The 17,826-nt window shown below is 43.7% G+C and overlaps 1 protein-coding gene across 2 annotated transcripts in view; it reads left to right on the top strand.

The window, feature by feature from the left end:
- The window catches only part of DPP6 (dipeptidyl peptidase like 6), a 385,855-nt gene extending 368,378 nt beyond the window's left edge, over nt 1–17,477 (top strand). For both annotated transcript variants that reach the window (XM_054171251.1, XM_054171252.1), the window contains exons 18-26: nt 3,792–3,890; nt 6,213–6,282; nt 8,646–8,840; nt 9,717–9,771; nt 10,691–10,796; nt 11,635–11,693; nt 13,007–13,079; nt 13,179–13,252; nt 15,126–17,477. In XM_054171251.1, the coding sequence (XP_054027226.1) occupies nt 3,792–3,890; nt 6,213–6,282; nt 8,646–8,840; nt 9,717–9,771; nt 10,691–10,796; nt 11,635–11,693; nt 13,007–13,079; nt 13,179–13,252; nt 15,126–15,272 (878 nt within the window). In that variant the 3' untranslated portion in view covers nt 15,273–17,477. The remainder of the gene's footprint in view (nt 1–3,791; nt 3,891–6,212; nt 6,283–8,645; nt 8,841–9,716; nt 9,772–10,690; nt 10,797–11,634; nt 11,694–13,006; nt 13,080–13,178; nt 13,253–15,125) is intronic.
- Nucleotides 17,478–17,826: the final 349 nt, after the last annotated feature.

The following is a 17,826-nucleotide window of genomic DNA, read 5'->3' as shown; positions in this document are numbered from 1 at the left end:
GCAAGGCTTTTTCATGCTAATGATTCACATCTCCATCAGTTTGAAGCTGGAATTATTACAAATACAGGATTTTTTTTTTTACTCCAGATCTTTGCTACTGTCTGTAGCCATTGCCAGACTGGTTAGGACTCTCTAGAGCCCAGAGAGCCAGGGGTTTGTGGGGTTCACACATGTAGCAAAACAAATTATCCAGAAAGATCAATTTTTTTTTAACCACAAGTCAGTGTGGCACAAAGCCACACTGTCTCTCAGACAGAGAGCCCTTCTCTGTCTCTTTTCCATGTGGACCTTAAAGGTGCTCCTTTCTCTCATGAATCTCAGGAAACTTCAAGGCAGGGTGTGGGACTGAGTGAAATCAAGATTTATCTGCTTCTGTTACTTTGATGGTAGATCCTTATCTTTCACTTTAAAGTAGTATTTAGCCCAGTCCCTAAGTTAGGGACTTCAGGCATTGTTAGGATCCAAATGATAAGCACCACCTCTGTTGTAGCTGATCTGTTCATGGCCAGGTTTTTGGGAATCATTTCAGCTCAGATAGATTTACAGCAACTGAGTGGTGTTGTCTCTGCAAAAGGAACAGAGCAAACCAAGGAGTCTGATTCAAACTGAAGGTTTGCTCTGAAATGCTGAGCTGCTTCATTTCCCACTGAAGGTGGTAAGTGTCAAAGGAAAGACTCCTGTGGCAACAAGACATGTAAGAAAAAACCCCACAGGATCCATCTTGCTTTACCCAGTTTCTGTGAGTTGCCTGGTTTATTCCATTTTCTGCCTATAAGCAGGATGTGTTGAGTGCAATCCCAAATTCTGATTGCATTTTTTAACATCAAATTTAAAATCAAATATGTGGTATATTGCCTCCTTTGTCATTAAAACAGAAATACTGAGTAGTGTTCCATCTAGTGTCATGTGTCAAATGTGGTTAAGGAGAAGTATGGTACATTTAACTCCAACTTCTCCTCCCATCATTTTCCACTGGTTTTTTTTCCCCCCACTTAAAATGTTTATTTGCAGATAAAGACATGCATAAAATCTAGCAGCATCTTGGAACAACTAACTTAGGTTAAAGAAATATATTACTGCATGGCTGTCCTCTAAGGGCAGCTGCTTTGCCAAAGCAAAGCAACACAACAGACCTTGGACCATGCCTTAGATCACCTGCCATCACCTTGCTGTGATGGAGCTGATTGGTGTCTGGAGAAGGCCTCTTACTAGAACCAGGGTTCTGGCTGCTGACAGTAGTGGGCTGAGGCTATGGCTCCATGTGCTGGTGTGGTAATGTGGTGGGTTGAAATTCCACCCCCACCCTCCCAACATGAACTTTGCCAGACTAGCTCAGTTGGAAGCAAAAGAAAGCTGTATTTACAAAATTTTAAAGGCATGGCCTAAAACGACCACAGGTACCTTGTGAAACTACTGCTACAAATATGCAGAAGTTGGCACTTGTAGCTAGTCTACAAAAATACAAGAATTGCTTTTTTTAAGTTACTCTAAATGCTAAGTAACTGAACTCGCTCAAAAGTAACTGAAAGCAAATTGCAGTCCCCTAGTTTTTCTGCGCCAGTGAGTGCTCATATTTCACTCTGTGCACAGGGCTGTATCAGCTCTTCTTCCCAGCAAAGACCTGGGAAGCAGTGCCCTTGCTGAGCATATAACTCCATGGCAGCCCAGGTGATGCCTACAAGGTTCTTCAGCCCCCAGAGGATGTTGCCAGAGGGCCAGGAGAGTTCCTTAGCTCTGGCCTGCAGCTCCAAAGCCATATTCTCTTTTCCCCCCCTTAAACACAAAATGTCAGTTTTTCCATAGACATGGAGGTGGCTGAGTGGCTGTAGCAGCATGTGCAGGACAGTCCTCTCATCAGCTGTGTTACAGCCTCCGGGGTAGTTCTCTAAAACATCTGTGGGTGAATGAAATGAGAGATACTATAAAACAGAAACAGCAAATGCAGGGCTTGGGAAAGCCACAAAACACACCAAAATTCATTTTCTTTTTGACAGATGCATATGTGCAGCAGTTATTACATAGAGAACTTGATCTAGTCATGCAGAGAACATATCCCCTGCTGAAATTCATGATTTTCTGCATATGATTAGCATTTCCCTTGATTCCCTTTTTTTCCCCCCACATCATTCTTTCTCTTTTGAATAAAGGCCATGCATCTTACTGAATTTACTTATTTAATATGAGCCCATTACTCTATAAAGGGAGTTTGCCTCTGTATTCTGCAATAATCTGATAATAGTGAGTTGCACTGAATATTATAGCGTGCTTACATTTAATTAAGCAATGACCATTTGTACTCCACAGACTCAAGCTCCCTGTGGTCCTAAAGCAGAAAAGAAAGTCCTTTAGGAGATATGCCAATCTTTTTTATTTCCTCCACAGTCTTCCTGGCTTTCTGTGAATGCAATTATATGAACAAATAAACCAGCTTGACTAAATTCCCCTACGTGGCAAGCCCCTTTCTGCTGATAAAGCTACTTGTGTGTGCCATAATTAAATGAGAATCTTAATATTTAACTAAACGTAATAAGCTGTTGCTTTGGCACTTTTGTGGGGGTTGTGGTTTCAATAGAGAGGGAGCCAGGCTTTTCAGAAGCAGGGTGAATAGTCATTGAACCAATATGCTGCTGCTGAAAGATCTGTGAAACGCATTCAGTGGGAAGGGCATGTTTTTGTGCTGTGCCTGCCTGTTCAGCAGAGATGGGCAATTGAGAGCATGATAATCAGGTACTGCGAGCCTTATTTGAGGAGCTGCAGTTACACATCTATTTATCAGTGTGTCTCAAAAGGGAAGTTACAGTCCATGAAACACATAATTTGGTGCAAAACCTCAAACTCTCCTTGGATTCATGTGGCAGAGATAATGCCCTGATTCCCCCTTGCTCAAATCCAGCCTGATGCCATGGGGATGAGCACAGTAAGGGGCTCCCCAGACTGGAATTCTTTGCCACCAGCATGGGATCCCCCGGGCCCTTGAATCCTTCTCCCATGGGTCTCAGGAGCCTCCCCATCACCAGGAGACATTTCCCACCACCTAGGACATATGAGCTGAAATGTCTCCCAAAGATGGGCCCTTTCCTCACTGTCTGGAAAGGACTTACTCTTTCTGATGTTGAAAGTGGCTGCATTTTTTAGAAGAGGTTCGGTAGTTAGCGCACATAACCAGGATGTGGAAAATAAAGGTTAAAGCCTGAGAAGGGGGAAATCATCCTTTATTTCAGGCCCAGAGAGTCCTTGGATAGGACATACAAACAAAATAAAACAATTCTTGAAACACTATGAAAGCCAAAACCTCTCCAAAACCTAACTTTGCAGGCTTGCATGGTCTTTGTTTGTACCTCTCCACTCTTCTCTTGTCCACTCTTCTCTCAAGGAAGTCCCTGTCTTCCCTTCTCATGGATTTTCTCTTGTGTAGCAGCACCACCTTGTTCTGAAGCCCTTCATGGTCTCCTCCCATTTCCCCATTTATTAGGTGTAACTTGGGCATGGACTTGAGGACTTCTTTATTTGGTATCTAGCTTTGCATGGCAAGTGTGCATAGTGGCTAGATGTCTGACTGGGACCCATAGTACTGCCTCAACACAGAAGGTTGTGTTCCTATTAGCTGTAAATCAGCTGAATGTGACTGATTTCAGGACTATAGCTTTCTGCCTAAGAAGAACCTGGATTAGACTAGAAGGGAATTCTTCCACGAGGAAGCTTGTGTTACAAATGTTAAAGTGGCTATAAAGTGTTAAAATGCTTTTTCACAAACAATGCCAAAAGTTTTTCTGATCTTGTCCTTCTTGCAGAAATTTTTGAGCTGGAGGTAAATGAAAATGTGCAGCTGGCTGTAAATGACAGGCAAATGCCAAAGGTGGAATACATGGAAATCAAGATAGATGATTACAGTAAGTAGCACCTTGCCTGCCTCTGAGTTTTCTGTTTCTTTTTCGCTGCTATTGCTATAAAATGATACAGTCATCTTGGATAGACTGGCAGGTGGAAAAAATGACTTTGGCTCTCAATAAACTCACACAGTTTGCAAAGCACTCTCTCAGGATGTGCTACATCAGGAGATTATTACAGAGACAGGGTTTGACAAGGATGCAACTGAACACAGACAAAATGATAGGGCTGGGTTGTGGGCTATTTTCCTTTGAAAATTTTCTTTGTTGGAAAAAGCCAAAACAACACCAACAAAAAACCTCTGGGAAGTGACATAATGTAGTGCCCTCATTGTTTGGGGCATTTGTCCTAGCTGGACTGGTGTATTATTATTTGAGATGGGTTTGAAGTGGGCTACTGTATGTGCTTGCTGGCCCCCTTTCAGTGTACAATACTGATCTGCAGTGAATGAAGATGACTCATGAACAAGAGACCACAAGAGCCATTCAGGATTCTTTGAGAAAGCCACATCAGTTGATAGGGTTGGGGAAAAAAAACAGGTTTATGAGAAAAGCCAGGAGATTTCACCTGGAGTGAAGAAAGCAGAAACTTGGAGCAGTTTATATATATATGCAGCTGTTACATTATTTGTACAATCTCTCCTAAAGTATCTATATGCCAGAGAGAAAGAGGAAAGCCTGGTGGCAAACAGACAAATGTAAGCATTTTCTGCCAGTCTCTGTAGTTTCACCTGAAACAACCTAAACCCCTCCCCTCTGGCTGTTAGCAGATCTCTTACCTGTATGTGGAAAATCCACACAGTCATGCACTGGCTCCCAAAAGTCCCTGTTTGTGTGTGTGTGGTGGCAACTCTAAAAACCAACCAACCAAAATCCAACTGGAAGAACCTGGTCTCATAGTATGACCCATAATATTTCCTATGCCAGAAAGGAGCATACCTCTCAGATCAGATGCAGTGAAATCGAAGTATTGAGGTGTGAGGAATGACAAGTTACTGATTTACCTGGTGTTATAAAACGTGAACCAAAGGCTGAGAGACAGTTGCCATTTGTAAAGGATCATTACGGCTCTAAAATGTTCTGCTTGCCACATGGGCATTAGGAACACAAACCAATGCAGGAAATTATGAGAACAGATGTGTAGTTCCAGGGCAGAAAAAGATGGGGAAAGGGCCTGTCATAAAGATCACATCTATCCTCAACCTGATCCAATTCATAGTGGCAGTGGCAGCTTATTAGAAATAGCTCCATGCTAAATTTCTTAACTGCAGGTACCATTGAAATGCAGTTCTGGTCATGTAACCTAAAATATGTGTGGGTGTCGCAAATATGAGCTGGCCACAGCCATGGAGCTGTTCTGTGCAGCTGTTCTTCTGTCCCCTCCCTGTATCTTAAAAGCTTTAGGCTGGACAGCCTTGAGAGCGCTGCACATAGTGCTTAGTTATATTTAAAGTCAAGCGATGGCTTTTTTTGGCTGTCCCTGGGCCAATTGATCCAATTTGCAGCCATTAGCATTCAGATGGAATAACTAATTAGGCAGAGTGTCAGACAATAATTGCAAAGCAAACCACTTAAACCGCGCAGTTAATCTGCGTATTAATCTACTGACAACACTCCTAATACCGATTTAATTGCTGGGCCCTTTGCTAATCTGGATTGCAGTTAACATTTAAAAATAAATGTGCTCTAATGCAAAAAGCATTTGTGTGGCAGAGGGTTTGGCTTTGGTACAAAGCCATAGGAAGCAGTTAAATGAAGCTCTGGTGAGCGTGTCCCTCAATTACTCTGATTCGGTACCAGTATAACGGCGTGGGCTTCAGCGCGGCTACCTCCTGCTTTAGAGCGAAATTAAGCCCTCTGGAAGTTAGGATTAAAACACATGTTTCTCTATCTGTCTTCACACCATTACAGCAAAATAATCCTATTCTCTCCCCCAGCCACCAGGCTTAATTGGGTTTTAAATTATCGTTTTCATCGCTGATTTTCCCGCTCCTCTGCTAGCCTGAAATATTGATTTCTGCCTGCATCAGTCACCCAGCTGCCAAAAAGGAAAATTATAGCTATTGCCAGATGTTAATTGAACGCTGTAGAAATGATCCATGACTGAGCAGCTCACACTGTACTCCCAATTTACATTTCTTGTCACCATGGCTATCATAATGTGGGTCTTTTCACTGACAACATCTGTGTTTCTAAGATGTTATTCACCACTGCTGTTTTGTTCCTATTCATAAGTGGCCAAACCACCTCGAAGATCTTTAGAGTAACATCATCATTCCCACAGCAAAGAACTGTTCCTATTTGTTTGTGGTTTTTTTTGCCTAGAATTGCCAATGCAGATCCTAAAGCCAGCAACTTTCTCGGACGCCGCGCACTACCCCTTGCTTTTGGTTGTGTAAGTTCTCACTCTTCCTTTCTTTCTATGTACATGATTAGGGCAGTGTGGGAACCTCAGCTATGGTCAGAGGCTTTTCAAACGTGTTTTGTACAATGAATGTCAGACCACTTTAATGCCTAAGTCCAGCACAACTATCCCTACCCCCTGTCTTACCTGAGAGCTGGGAGAGGCTGGCCATAGGTCCCTTCTTGCCCATGTCTGAGCCAAGGTTTCAGCTTGCAGGAGGGTGTCCCAGTAAAACCCTGCAGAGTAAATCGTAGGATTTTATGGTTGCTCCACATACACTTGTAACTGCATATTTCTGGGGGTAGAAACAGGATGAGGGGGAAATAAAAGATGGGTGTTGCCTTTCTGTCCCAGTGCTCAGGTCACTCACCCTGAACTTCACAAGCAGTTTTAGAGTGGGATGCAGTCAGCCTTACTACAGCTTAATTTTCAGGTGCCCTCATGCAGCAATCCTTCCTTTGGAAGTGCCAGTGTTCCCTGAAGTGACAGTAAAGAGGGAGCTGGAAACATTTGAAGACCTCCATGATGTTAGCTTTGATATTAGGTAGGCAGGGTTTCCCCTGGCGGGCATAGCAGGATGAGTATTTCTTTATGCAGCACTTAATAACAACAATACACATTGCTGAGTTTTTTCTGGCAATTTAGGAAGAGATTGGAGGAGAGAAGTCAGACATTGCAAGAACCAGTTTGGCCCTAGCTGTGTCCCACTTCCTCACTAATTCTCTCCCAGGGAACACCCCACAAAAGAGAAGCCTCATGCAGGAGTGATGAGTGCCACATGAGGACTTGAACACCACATCCCTCCATGAAGGACAAAAACACTGCAATAAGCATGTCGTTACATCACAAAATTACTGCAGAGAAAATGTACTTCATTATACAAGTGCTTGAGGAAGATTGGTGCTCATCAAGCTAACAGCACTTGATTAGGCTGCCTCTGAAGCTGGATGTGCCTGGGTCTTGCTTGAATTAATGCAAATGCCTGAAGTCACACGCACATTCAAATCCTACAGTGAGTTGTCTGTCTACAAGAAGTAGATGGAGGTGCCAGTGGCTCTACAGTAATCCCAGTCCTAAAATATTACTTGTAATCATCTCTTGGTTTTTCCAAGCTGTTTGGCTGAAGTGGGCTCAATGTTTCAAGAGGAGTGGCCTTGCACAGGATCAGGCTCTAAGCAGAAGGATAAAGAGGGAGTCTTGCCCACTCCTCCCCCTCCAATTTTGGGCCATTCTTAGGCTGTTTCATCACTTTAGAAGTGTCCTTTCCCTCTGTATTTGTGTGCAGCAGTGGTGATAGAAGTGATTGACAGCTCCATCTACAGCTGCTCTCAAGAGCCCTGTGGGAAACGAAAAGTCTGGGCTGGGTGAATGGGGGCAGTAAATGAAACCCCAGTGCTTGCCAGTAAAGGAAAGACAATGTCTGCAAGCTTCATCCAACATACATTGGCAGTGCCAGTGCACCCCAAAGCCAGGCTCATCACAGAAACCCCTCCAACAGAAAAATAACTTCTTTGGGCAATACAGAAAATAGATCTAGATTAGAGCAGGTGTGAAATGGGAAAACTCTGCATCCCTGCCCTGGTTTATCCACAGGAGGAATCTGCCCAGTTAGTGATGTACTTGCTAGGTTTGTTCAAAGCCCAGCTTAGCTCAGCAATAGTTGCTGTGCAAGGAGGGAGAAAGAAACCAACCTGCAACTTCCACCCCACCCTCAAAACTCATCCCACACACCCAGCCTTCTGCCCATCATTGCTGCAGAGACTGGTCTCTACTTCTTGAAATCTTCTCTGCCTTACAAAGCATGTGGGAGCTGCCAGCCAGTCCATTAGAGAAGCATGGATGCAGCAGGGAGAAGATCAGGCCCAACCACATGGCAGAGCCAGGAGGCCAGCAGCAGCGGTGGGTCCTTTCCAACAGGCTAGGCAGGAGCAAAGAGCAAGAATGGCTGCCACCCCCCCCACCCCCACCCCCCCCTTTATAGTCTTGCTGGACAGGAAGGAGGAGCAGAACAGACCAACTTAGACTCAGGAGACCTCTCCTCCCAGGAGGGAGAAACCACATCCACCTGGGTCAGGTTTCTTTTGTCCCCTGGGGGAAGCAGGGTGTTTGCAACCCTACCCCTGCCCAGGGTGGTGTAACCCAGCACAGTGAGTATCATTCTTTTGCCCGCCTTGGGGCAATAGAGGATCTGTCCGGCCTTAAACCAGGACAGATTATTGGTAGCAGAGGACGGTTGCTGCGGGGGAACTCTGCAAATTGGATTGGAGAAGTGCAGAGATGGAAAAGTTAAAGTGGAAAGATGCTGTGAGGAGAATGAACTGGGGCTCAGCCAAACCCAATACATTCTGTTTCAGAGATGGGACACCTGGCAGCCAGATCGTAACGGAGAGGTTCGAGGTGACGTGGGAAAGCGTCATGGTCAGCTCTCACAACGCCATCGTGCTGAAGTTCGACGGCCGCGGGAGTGGCTTCCAAGGCACTAAGCTATTGCACGAGGTTAAGAGGAGGCTGGGTGTTTTGGAAGAGAAGGACCAGCTGGAAGCTGTCCGGTGAATGACACTGTTATTGAAGAGACTAATTCATTAATAATAATTAACCAAAGACTGTCGTTAGTCCTGGTCGCTTTAACAGTGTGCACGAGAGAGCGAGGAGATGGGAGGGAGGGACGGTGTGGTCGCAGCGTAGCCATACAGTTGTGACCAAGTGATGGCATGTGAGAGAGGGGTCATGCCAGCCAGTGCAGAAGGAGAAAAACAAGCCTTAAACAGAGCTAAATTAGGCCACACTTATCTGTGTCACCTGTTCAAAGCCTGTTTATTTTTAGCTCTGTACAGTCACACAGCTGCAGATAAATAAGCTTGAATATCAGCTCCTGTATTAATTTTTTTGCTGGCCTAGTCATTGGGGGAAAAAAAAACCCCAATCTTTAAGCCCTTCAACTTTTTAAAGCAGAACAAACAGTGCAAAACCTTAAATGTCAGCTTCTGTCATATTGTTAGATTTATTCAGCACAGAATCATGCCAAAAACACTATCAGCATAGTGCAATAGCATCAGCTTTATTATGACGCTGGGCAACCTGGTCTGGTTGAGGATGTCCCTGCTGACTGCAGGGGAGGATCGACTAGATGACCTTTGGAGGTTCCTTCCAACTCAAACCATTCTATGATTATGTGATTCTATGACTCTCAGAGGTAGTGCAGGGCATTTGCTGCCCTTTCCTGGCCAAATCCAGCACAACAGGTTGCAAGATTAAATCAAACTTTCATTTATATGGAAGCAGCGTGAAACGGTGAATTTCGATTGTCTGCATCATTTTGCTGCAGCCAGCCCTAATTCCAGCTGATAAAAATCGCATTTTGCAATATCTAAAGGGGGGGAAAAAAAATATTTTTAACCCATTGTTTCTCTTCTCTCATGTTCTAGGACAATGCTGAAGGAGCATTACGTTGACAAAATGCGAGTTGGTGTCTTTGGGAAGGTAACATTCTCCTGTTGTTCCCCCGCGCTCTCATAGTTGGCTGTTGCGGCTAAGCAGCTGAGCTAGATCCTGATTTATTGACTACGTCAGTGGTGACTTTTTTATTGCTATTTATTTTTGAGGTAGGCTGCTTCTCCCTGAGAGATGTTAAAGATGAAAACTCTCATTTTATCAGTGTATTTGTCAATTTTTTTAAATTAACTTCCAAGTGCAGAAAGTGACTATTTGTCAGAACAATGGTGTCAGATAATTAATTATTCTCCCCCCACCCCCTGCAAACCTTCATTTCATTTTTGTCTTGCCCCTTAAGGCTTGCAGGAATGTGGGTAGATCCAGTTCATGTCTTAAAAATACACAGCAACAGTATTGATTTCTGGGGCTGAGCTGCACCACAGTGTGTCTCGGGCTGGGAAACAGCAATTGCCAAGTGCACACAGGGCTTGAAATGTGAATGGGACTGGGTGAGGAATTGTTTATTGTGAGAGATACAGGCTTGGAGTGGGCGAGCAGAGCTGTGCTGCTGTGCAGCAGCATCTCTGCAGGGAATTGTTAACAGGCTGGTGGCAGATGCTGTAATTGTGATGTCCATTTTAAATAATGGAAGACTAAGGTAATATTTTGGAGAAGTGACATATCTGATCAGGCCCATGGCCATAACGTGGGATGAAAAGAGGCAAGCACTGGAGCACACAATCCTCCTGCCTTTGGGAAGCTCCAGCAAGCAAAGAGCTCGTCTTCAGATGCATCTGCTAAAGCCAGGGAGATGTCCCTTGTTTTGTGGGTTTTTTCAAGGCAAGGTATTAAGTGTTGTATAATGGCTGAGAGTTCGCTGCAAGGTCTCAGCTGCAGTGTTTATGTACCAAGAGCAGCAGTGCCTCAAGGCAGGAGCACTGACACCTCCACCTGGTTTGTGTTCCAGGATTACGGTGGCTACCTGAGCACTTACATGCTTCCAGCTGTTGAAGAGAACCAGGTGTTTGCCTGTGGAGCTGCTCTCTCCCCACTGTCAGACTTCAAACTATATGGTAAGCCCCATGTCAGAGCCTACAGACCCTCTTGCTGACTACAAATTATGTTTCTGCCCTAACCTTTCCCAGCTGTGTTCTCTTTCTTCCCTGGGAATCCTGCCTGTTTTGTATTGTGTGTCTTCTTAGGACTAGAGATAAATCCTTTTTTCCCTGCTCAGGAGCAATTTTGCAGTCACCAGTGAGACCAACCATGGTGATCAGTTTTATTACTCACTCCTTTTTAAATAAAAAGTTGGCTCTATACCCCTCCAGCCTCTGACACCAACATGCACCACTGCCTTGAACATGCTTCCTTCTTTCCTGAACCATCCATCTGTGGAAGCCGTAGTCCAGCCTGCCCACCTCCTCTCTCAGATAGCAATACTCCACTGAATGTGATACTTCCACCCAGGAAGTTCCCTTTGCACTTAGTGCCAGTGAAAATCACAGGACATGAAATTCAGTGATGTTATGCCAGCCTTCAGGTCCCATACTGTTATCCCTGAGACCAACAGAAGCTTGCAGTAGCCTATTGATGGAGGTGGCCCCATGTAGAAGGAGAAAAGGACACAACATGATAGGGTTCTGCTGCTCTCATATCTCAGTTGCCTTAAGGTGTGGGGGGGGGAAAGTCTCCCTGTGACTTATTTGGAAACCATAAATAGACAATGATAATGACAGGCTCATTTCATGCATATTCTTAGTGTATATGCAAAAACTCTTAGAAGTATGACCTGTGTAACTAAGGCAATGCCAGAAAAGAAGATATTTTGTAGTATTTGACTCAGAAGCTGCAGTGTGCTTGTTGTGTGCTTGCTTATGACTGAAAGAGATCTTTTCTTCTTTTCTTTTCAAGCTTCAGCCTTTTCTGAAAGATACTTGGGCTTGCACGGGGTTGATAACAGAGCATACGAGGTAACTGCACAAACACTGTGTTTCCCTGATAAAATGTGAACAGGGTGCTAACTCTTCCTCAAAGTTTTCTCTTTTGGGGAGAGAAAAAGAGCATGCAAGATGGACTCACTAGTAAAACTCTAAAACCAGTAACGTGTGTCCAGTTCTGAGCCCCTCAGTTTAAGAATGATGTTGAGATGCTGGAACATGTCCAGAGAAGGGCAACAAAGCTGGGGAGGGATTTGGAGCACAAGCCCTATAAGGAGAGGCTGAGGGGGCTGGGGTTGCTTAGCCTGGAGAAGAGGAAGCTCAGGGGAGACCTTCTTGCTCTTTACAACTACTCAAAGGGAGGTTGTAGCCAGGCAGGGGCTGGTCTCTTCTCCCAGGCCAGCACCAGAACAAGAAGACACAGTCTCAAGCTGCACCAGGGGAGGTTTAGGCTGGATGTTAGGAAGAAGTTCTTCACAGAAAGAGTGATTGCCCATTGGAATGGGCTGCCCAGGGAGGTGGTAGAGTCACCATCACTGGAGGTGTTTAGGAAGAGACTAGATGGGGTGCTTGGTGCCATGGTTTAGTTGATTAGATGGTGTTGGATGATAGGTTGGAGACAATGATCTCAAAGGTCTCTTCCAACCTGGTCTGGTCTGGTCTGGTCTATTCTATTCTGTTCTGTTCTATCTGTAATTTGAGATATACATTCCTTTTGCCACTCAAAAGCATTTTGCAGTCTTCTGGATTCTCCTTCAGACTTGTATTCTTCTGAAGAAGGCAGAGAAAAGTGGAGATGGCCTTCTTTTCTCTAACCCAATACCATTTCTGGTCCATTAGATTTGTATTTCCTCTATGCATCTGATAGACAGTTGGGGGCAAAGACATTCTCATCAGTGAACACTTGAATTTAGTACCAGATCCTCCTCCTGGCTGTCTAAGCTTCTTGAGGTTGGCCTTCAAACCAGCAGCAAAGTCACTCCAGCTCTCTCAAGAGTTCTTAGGCATGAGCACTCAGACACACTTTTCATCAGTGTTTTATATTCACTGGAAATCCACTTTGACATTTTTGATGTGTTCTGCAGTTCAGACTTTTGGTAAACATTATCAGAACAGATGACAGTCTCTGACCCCTTCTGGCTGCTGATACTGAGCCTGGGAGGACAGGGTGGGGGTCTGCTGTAGCTGCAGACTGATTTAAGTAGCCAAGAGAATATGCTGTGTTGGGGCCTGCTTGTTATCCCTATGACAAAGTACAAAGTGGAATGAAGTGTTTCTATTTTCTCCATGTAAATGGCTAATTTCTAGAAAGATTTTTAATCTTCTTGCAACCTTTTCCTTCACAGATCACCAAATTAGCACACAGAGTCTCATCACTGAAGGAACAGACATTTTTGATCATTCATGCTACTGCTGATGGTAAGTTAGCCCATCATTTGAGCTCATTATATGTTGGGATGGGTTTGATTTTTCTTAATTAAATTTGCCTCTTTAATGATTGTAATTTGTATTTTACAGAAAAAATCCATTTTCAGCATACTGCAGACCTTATCACGCACCTAATTAGGGAAAAGGCTAATTACAGCTTGCAGGTAAAGTATGGTTTTTTTCTTTTCTCATACTTAATAGTTATTTCCCTGTTTGAACTCAACGTGGTGTTAAAAAGCAAGCTTTGAAAAGCCACTTGCAAAGACACCCTGGCTGTAGAAACAGCAGCAGTGCATAGTGTGTTCCTGTGCACTCTTGTCCTTATGTATGTGGCAGTTTTGGTTTGGACAGTGGTAGAACAGTTATTAAATTACAGGCATGTCTCTAAGGAAATGATGCCTGTTGGCTTTCTTTGGGAAGAACAGGCCAAATTCAGGATTAAGTCAACCAGAAATTTTAAGGAAAGAAATGTCACTGAAATCTGACATCCCACTGCAAACAACATGCTCTGGTCTCTGGTCTAGAAAGCCCTTCTTTCCACTGAGTTACACCTCCGATTTGTTGAATGACCCGTGTCCAAGCCAGTACAGGCTCCAAGATTAACCCATTCACAACTCATGGGGATAGTCCCTACCCTCTGCTACATCCTAATCTGCAGTGTAGCGCATCTAGCCCAGGCTCAGTCTGTGCCAGGGACCATGCTACAGCTCACAATACCAGCTGCAGTGGCCCAAGTCCTACTATTGCTTGATTCACTGAATACCAGCTCCCTCTGGCTGCACTACTGAGGAGATTCATGTGATGATTTGCTCACTCCATCGTGCTCCACAGGCAGACAGGATAGAGCACAGACATCCAAGCTAAGCAATAGGCCCAGCACAGCTCTGGTCAGCACTACAATGACTGAGGAGCCCCTACACATTGCCCAGTGCAGACGCATTAGAATGGTGCAGCTCGAAGGCACCAATGGGCTTGACACATGTCCAAGATAGGACTGAATGAAGAGATAAGGGATCTATATCTTACATTGAGGTACTCAGAGCAGCAGTGAGACACCTCAGACCTGCCTGCAAGCTTCCAGTCCTAGAAAATATTTTTCTCCCCTTCAGTATCCCAGTCTGGACAACCCATTGTGATCCCTTCATATTTCTTCAACAGGCACAAAGTTACCTATTCCATTTAAATGGGAAGTTGCATTTAAACTATTTAGTTTCTATCTTCCAACACTTTTTTTTTCCCTATTTAATTACTTCTCCAGCAAGCTTGATTTTTACTTAATGGCATTTTCCCTTTAACACCCTCATCTGAGTCAGTAGGACTGAATTCACAGGCTCCACAGACTTTAACCAGTGCTCTTTTCCAGTTTTCACAAGGAGCAAGAACTGTTATTTGCAAGTGTGTTCTTGTTCTGCTTAGCTTGAACTTGCTCAGAATGGTGTTAACTACAAAATCCTCTTCCAAAACAAAAGTTCCTTTGCAAGGAAGATGCAAGCCTGCACTCAGAGCACTGTGGTGGTGGTGGATAGGTGTTCTAACCACCCCGAGCATAGCTTCCAGGACAAGATGTAAGCCAGGGAAGACGTTTATTATGTTATCCAGCAAAGTTATATAGTCTATCAGAAGGCACATGTGTCACATCTTAATTGGTCATCTTCTACTGGCATGCATGTAATTAAGGCATACAACAGGTCAAAATAACAAAACAATATTTTAACACATCCAACCAAATTCTGCCTAATGCTTCTCCTTCAGTTACAAGATGTTTACATTCTTTTCTGAGTCAAAGACTAAACTTAGCCTTCTCTAATTCGAGCAAAAGCAAATCTTCCCCATAGCTTTCCAAAGCTATCTGAAAACAGCCTGCTCCTACACTGTGGTGCTTGGATTACCCTGGATTACCTCATGTGCATTTACAGAAAGACGTGGTGCTGAGGAGAAGCAGGGGGTTTGCAGGCCAGCTCAAGCTGCAGATACGGATGGTCAGTGCTGAGACTTTAAGCTGCTCCTAATGGTGTGTATTTGCCTGTTTCTGTGCAGATTTACCCCGATGAAAGCCATTACTTTAACAACGCAGCACTGGAGCAGCATTTGTACAACTCCATCGTCAATTTCTTTGCATCGTGTTTCCAAGTTCAGGACAAACTCCCGCTAGCCCCACTGAAAGAGGAGGAGGACGACGATTAACTCTACTTGTCCGTGCTAAGCACAAGGCAGATCTCTCTAACAATATGCAACTGGATCATTGTCCTGAAGAAAGAGATGTAACGCTGTTAGCATGTATTTAAAGAAAACTGAAAGCAGCTCATCTGCTTTACTTGACAGCAACTCCTTCCTAAATGGAAGAACATTAAGCATGGTGAACTCAGCAGAAACTGCTGTCTGAAGTGAATCCATCACAACCAACATCTCTTCTTTTTCTTTTTTCTTTTTCCTTTTTTTCTTTCTTTCTTTTTTTTTCCTTTTCTGTTTTGTTTCCTTTTGTGTTTTGTTTGCCACAAAGTGACTTCTAGCTGGAAAGTGGTAAGACATTGAATGTGATGGGACGCCCCGAGAAACCACTTTGAGCACTGGAAGATTTATGTGTGTCTTTGCATTCAAGCAATCAAGCAGTAGCAGTGAAATCCATCATCCATATTAAGGTTGTTGTAGTCAGCCTCACACTCTGTCAGAAAAAAATTCTGACCTAATACATGGAAAAGATTATAGCACAATTGTTTTAAAGGTTACTGATTCATAGGTACTTGCCTGCTCTTTCCCATGTTCAGAAAGTTTGTCACTGCTACAGGACATACAAACTCAGTTGTACCTGATAGTGCTATAGCTACACTGATCTTTAGCCTCCTCTAATTATTTCTTAATTATGTATAGCTTTTACTTCTGTTTTCATTGGGTCTCGTGCTTACCTTATTAGCTTCTCAGCTTGTTCTGGATGGGGAAAAAAAAAAAACCAATGAATTAACCAACTCGCTTTAGACCTTAGGGGTCTAAAAGAGGAAGTGGGGTCAAGGTACTCAGACATTAAAAGATCTTACAATAAAGCAAAGGAAATCTCACATTAGTGTTCCCAAAGTATCCTTTGCTTGCAATATGGAGTGTTTTCTTTGGCAGCCTTGGCAAATAGGCACATAACTGAAGCTAAATCAGCACATAACTAAAGCTAAATCAGCTTCACACAGCGGTATTTTTATTACAATAGAGAACAATATATGATGGTCACCATTATTCTTTTTCTTCTTTTAGTATTGGAACACTTGTTTGGCAACCTGTCGGGGAGTGTCTGGGTGAGGTTATGGTAGCAGGAATTTGTACCAGGTAATTCACAGACCATCCCATGAAGCCATTTGAACAGAACCAACGTGCAGAGATTTATTGCACATGCCGTCTGCAGCTTCATTTTATTCCAGGTCAGCGATTAGCACATTTCAAACACATTTAACGCATCTCTTCTGCTCATGCTATAGTTATTCCAAGCATTGACAGACTGAAAGAGTTGGGGCTGTTCAGTCTGGAGAAAAGAAGGCTTCGAGGCGACCTTATTGTGGCCTTCCAGTATCTGAAGGGGGCCTACAAGAAGGCTGGAGAGGGACTTCTCAGGATATCAGGTAGTGATAGGACTAGGGGGAATGGAATGAAGTTGGAGGTGTGGAGATTCAGGCTGGATGTGAGGAGGAAGTTCTTCACTGTGAGAGTGGTGAAGCCCTGGAATGGGTTGTCCAGGGAGGTGGTTGAGGCCCCATCCCTGGAAGTGTTTAAGACCAGGCTGGATGAGGCTCTGGCCAGCCTGATCTAGTGTGAGGTGTCCCTGCCCATGGCAGTGGGGTTTGGAACTAGATGACCCTTGTGGTCCCTTCCAACCCTGACTGATTCTATGATTCTATGATAAAAGAAAACAAGAAAGGGGACTATTTATTTTTCTTTTCTTTAACATATCTAACACTTCATTGTAGTGGCGCAAAGCAACTTTTAAAGCTTCTTGTGAAAGCATTCAGCTCTCAGAGAGAAATCCCACCTTCATTCCATGCCGCTCACCAACCACGCCAAGAATTTTGACTAGTGTCACTCCTTGTAAAATACTCTGACCAAATGTACAGCCAGTATTAATACTGTATAGTTCATTTTTGTTGTATATAAAGGAATGTAAGTCAGTTATTTGTCAGGTCCCCAATCCAATATTAGTCTTGTGTTCGGCATGCATGCAATACCACTTCTTTGCTGATCAGGACTCTTTAGACGTACTAGCTTGGAACTATAACAATTAATGTAATTTCTTTCCTTGTTTTGACAGCTCGAATATCAATGACAGTTTCTACTTTTTACATAGTCCTGTGGGTAAACTCACATCCTGGCAGCAATGATGATGTTTCCATTGTGTTCTTTCGTGTGTCTTTTTTGTTTGGTTGGTTGGTTTTTTTTAACTATTCTCTTTATTTTAAGCTTTGAACGTTGGTTGTACTTTGACCATCATGGAGGGGAGGGGAAACAAAACAAATATTGATAAACTACAGAACTTACCTAGTTTGGTTTCCTAGTTATCTTCTTTGATTTACAGTGCATCAACATTGTGTGAACAAGAACTATGGTATAACTCTGCTTTCTCTGGCAAAACGCCAACTAGACCGTAAGAATGCTGCGTGTCCAGATTTTGCTACACTGAGCAGGCTCAAGAGCCTGAAATGAACTTGACCCGAGAAATGTAAAAAAAATCTGCTCTGTCCACAATCTTTTGTAGAAAGAACTT

The sequence above is a fragment of the Dryobates pubescens genome, chromosome 21 (assembly GCF_014839835.1).
Source record: "Dryobates pubescens isolate bDryPub1 chromosome 21, bDryPub1.pri, whole genome shotgun sequence".
Taxonomy (NCBI): domain Eukaryota; kingdom Metazoa; phylum Chordata; class Aves; order Piciformes; family Picidae; genus Dryobates; species Dryobates pubescens.
The sequence above is the reverse complement of the archived record's forward strand: the minus strand, read 5'-3'. Positions and strand labels throughout refer to the sequence as shown.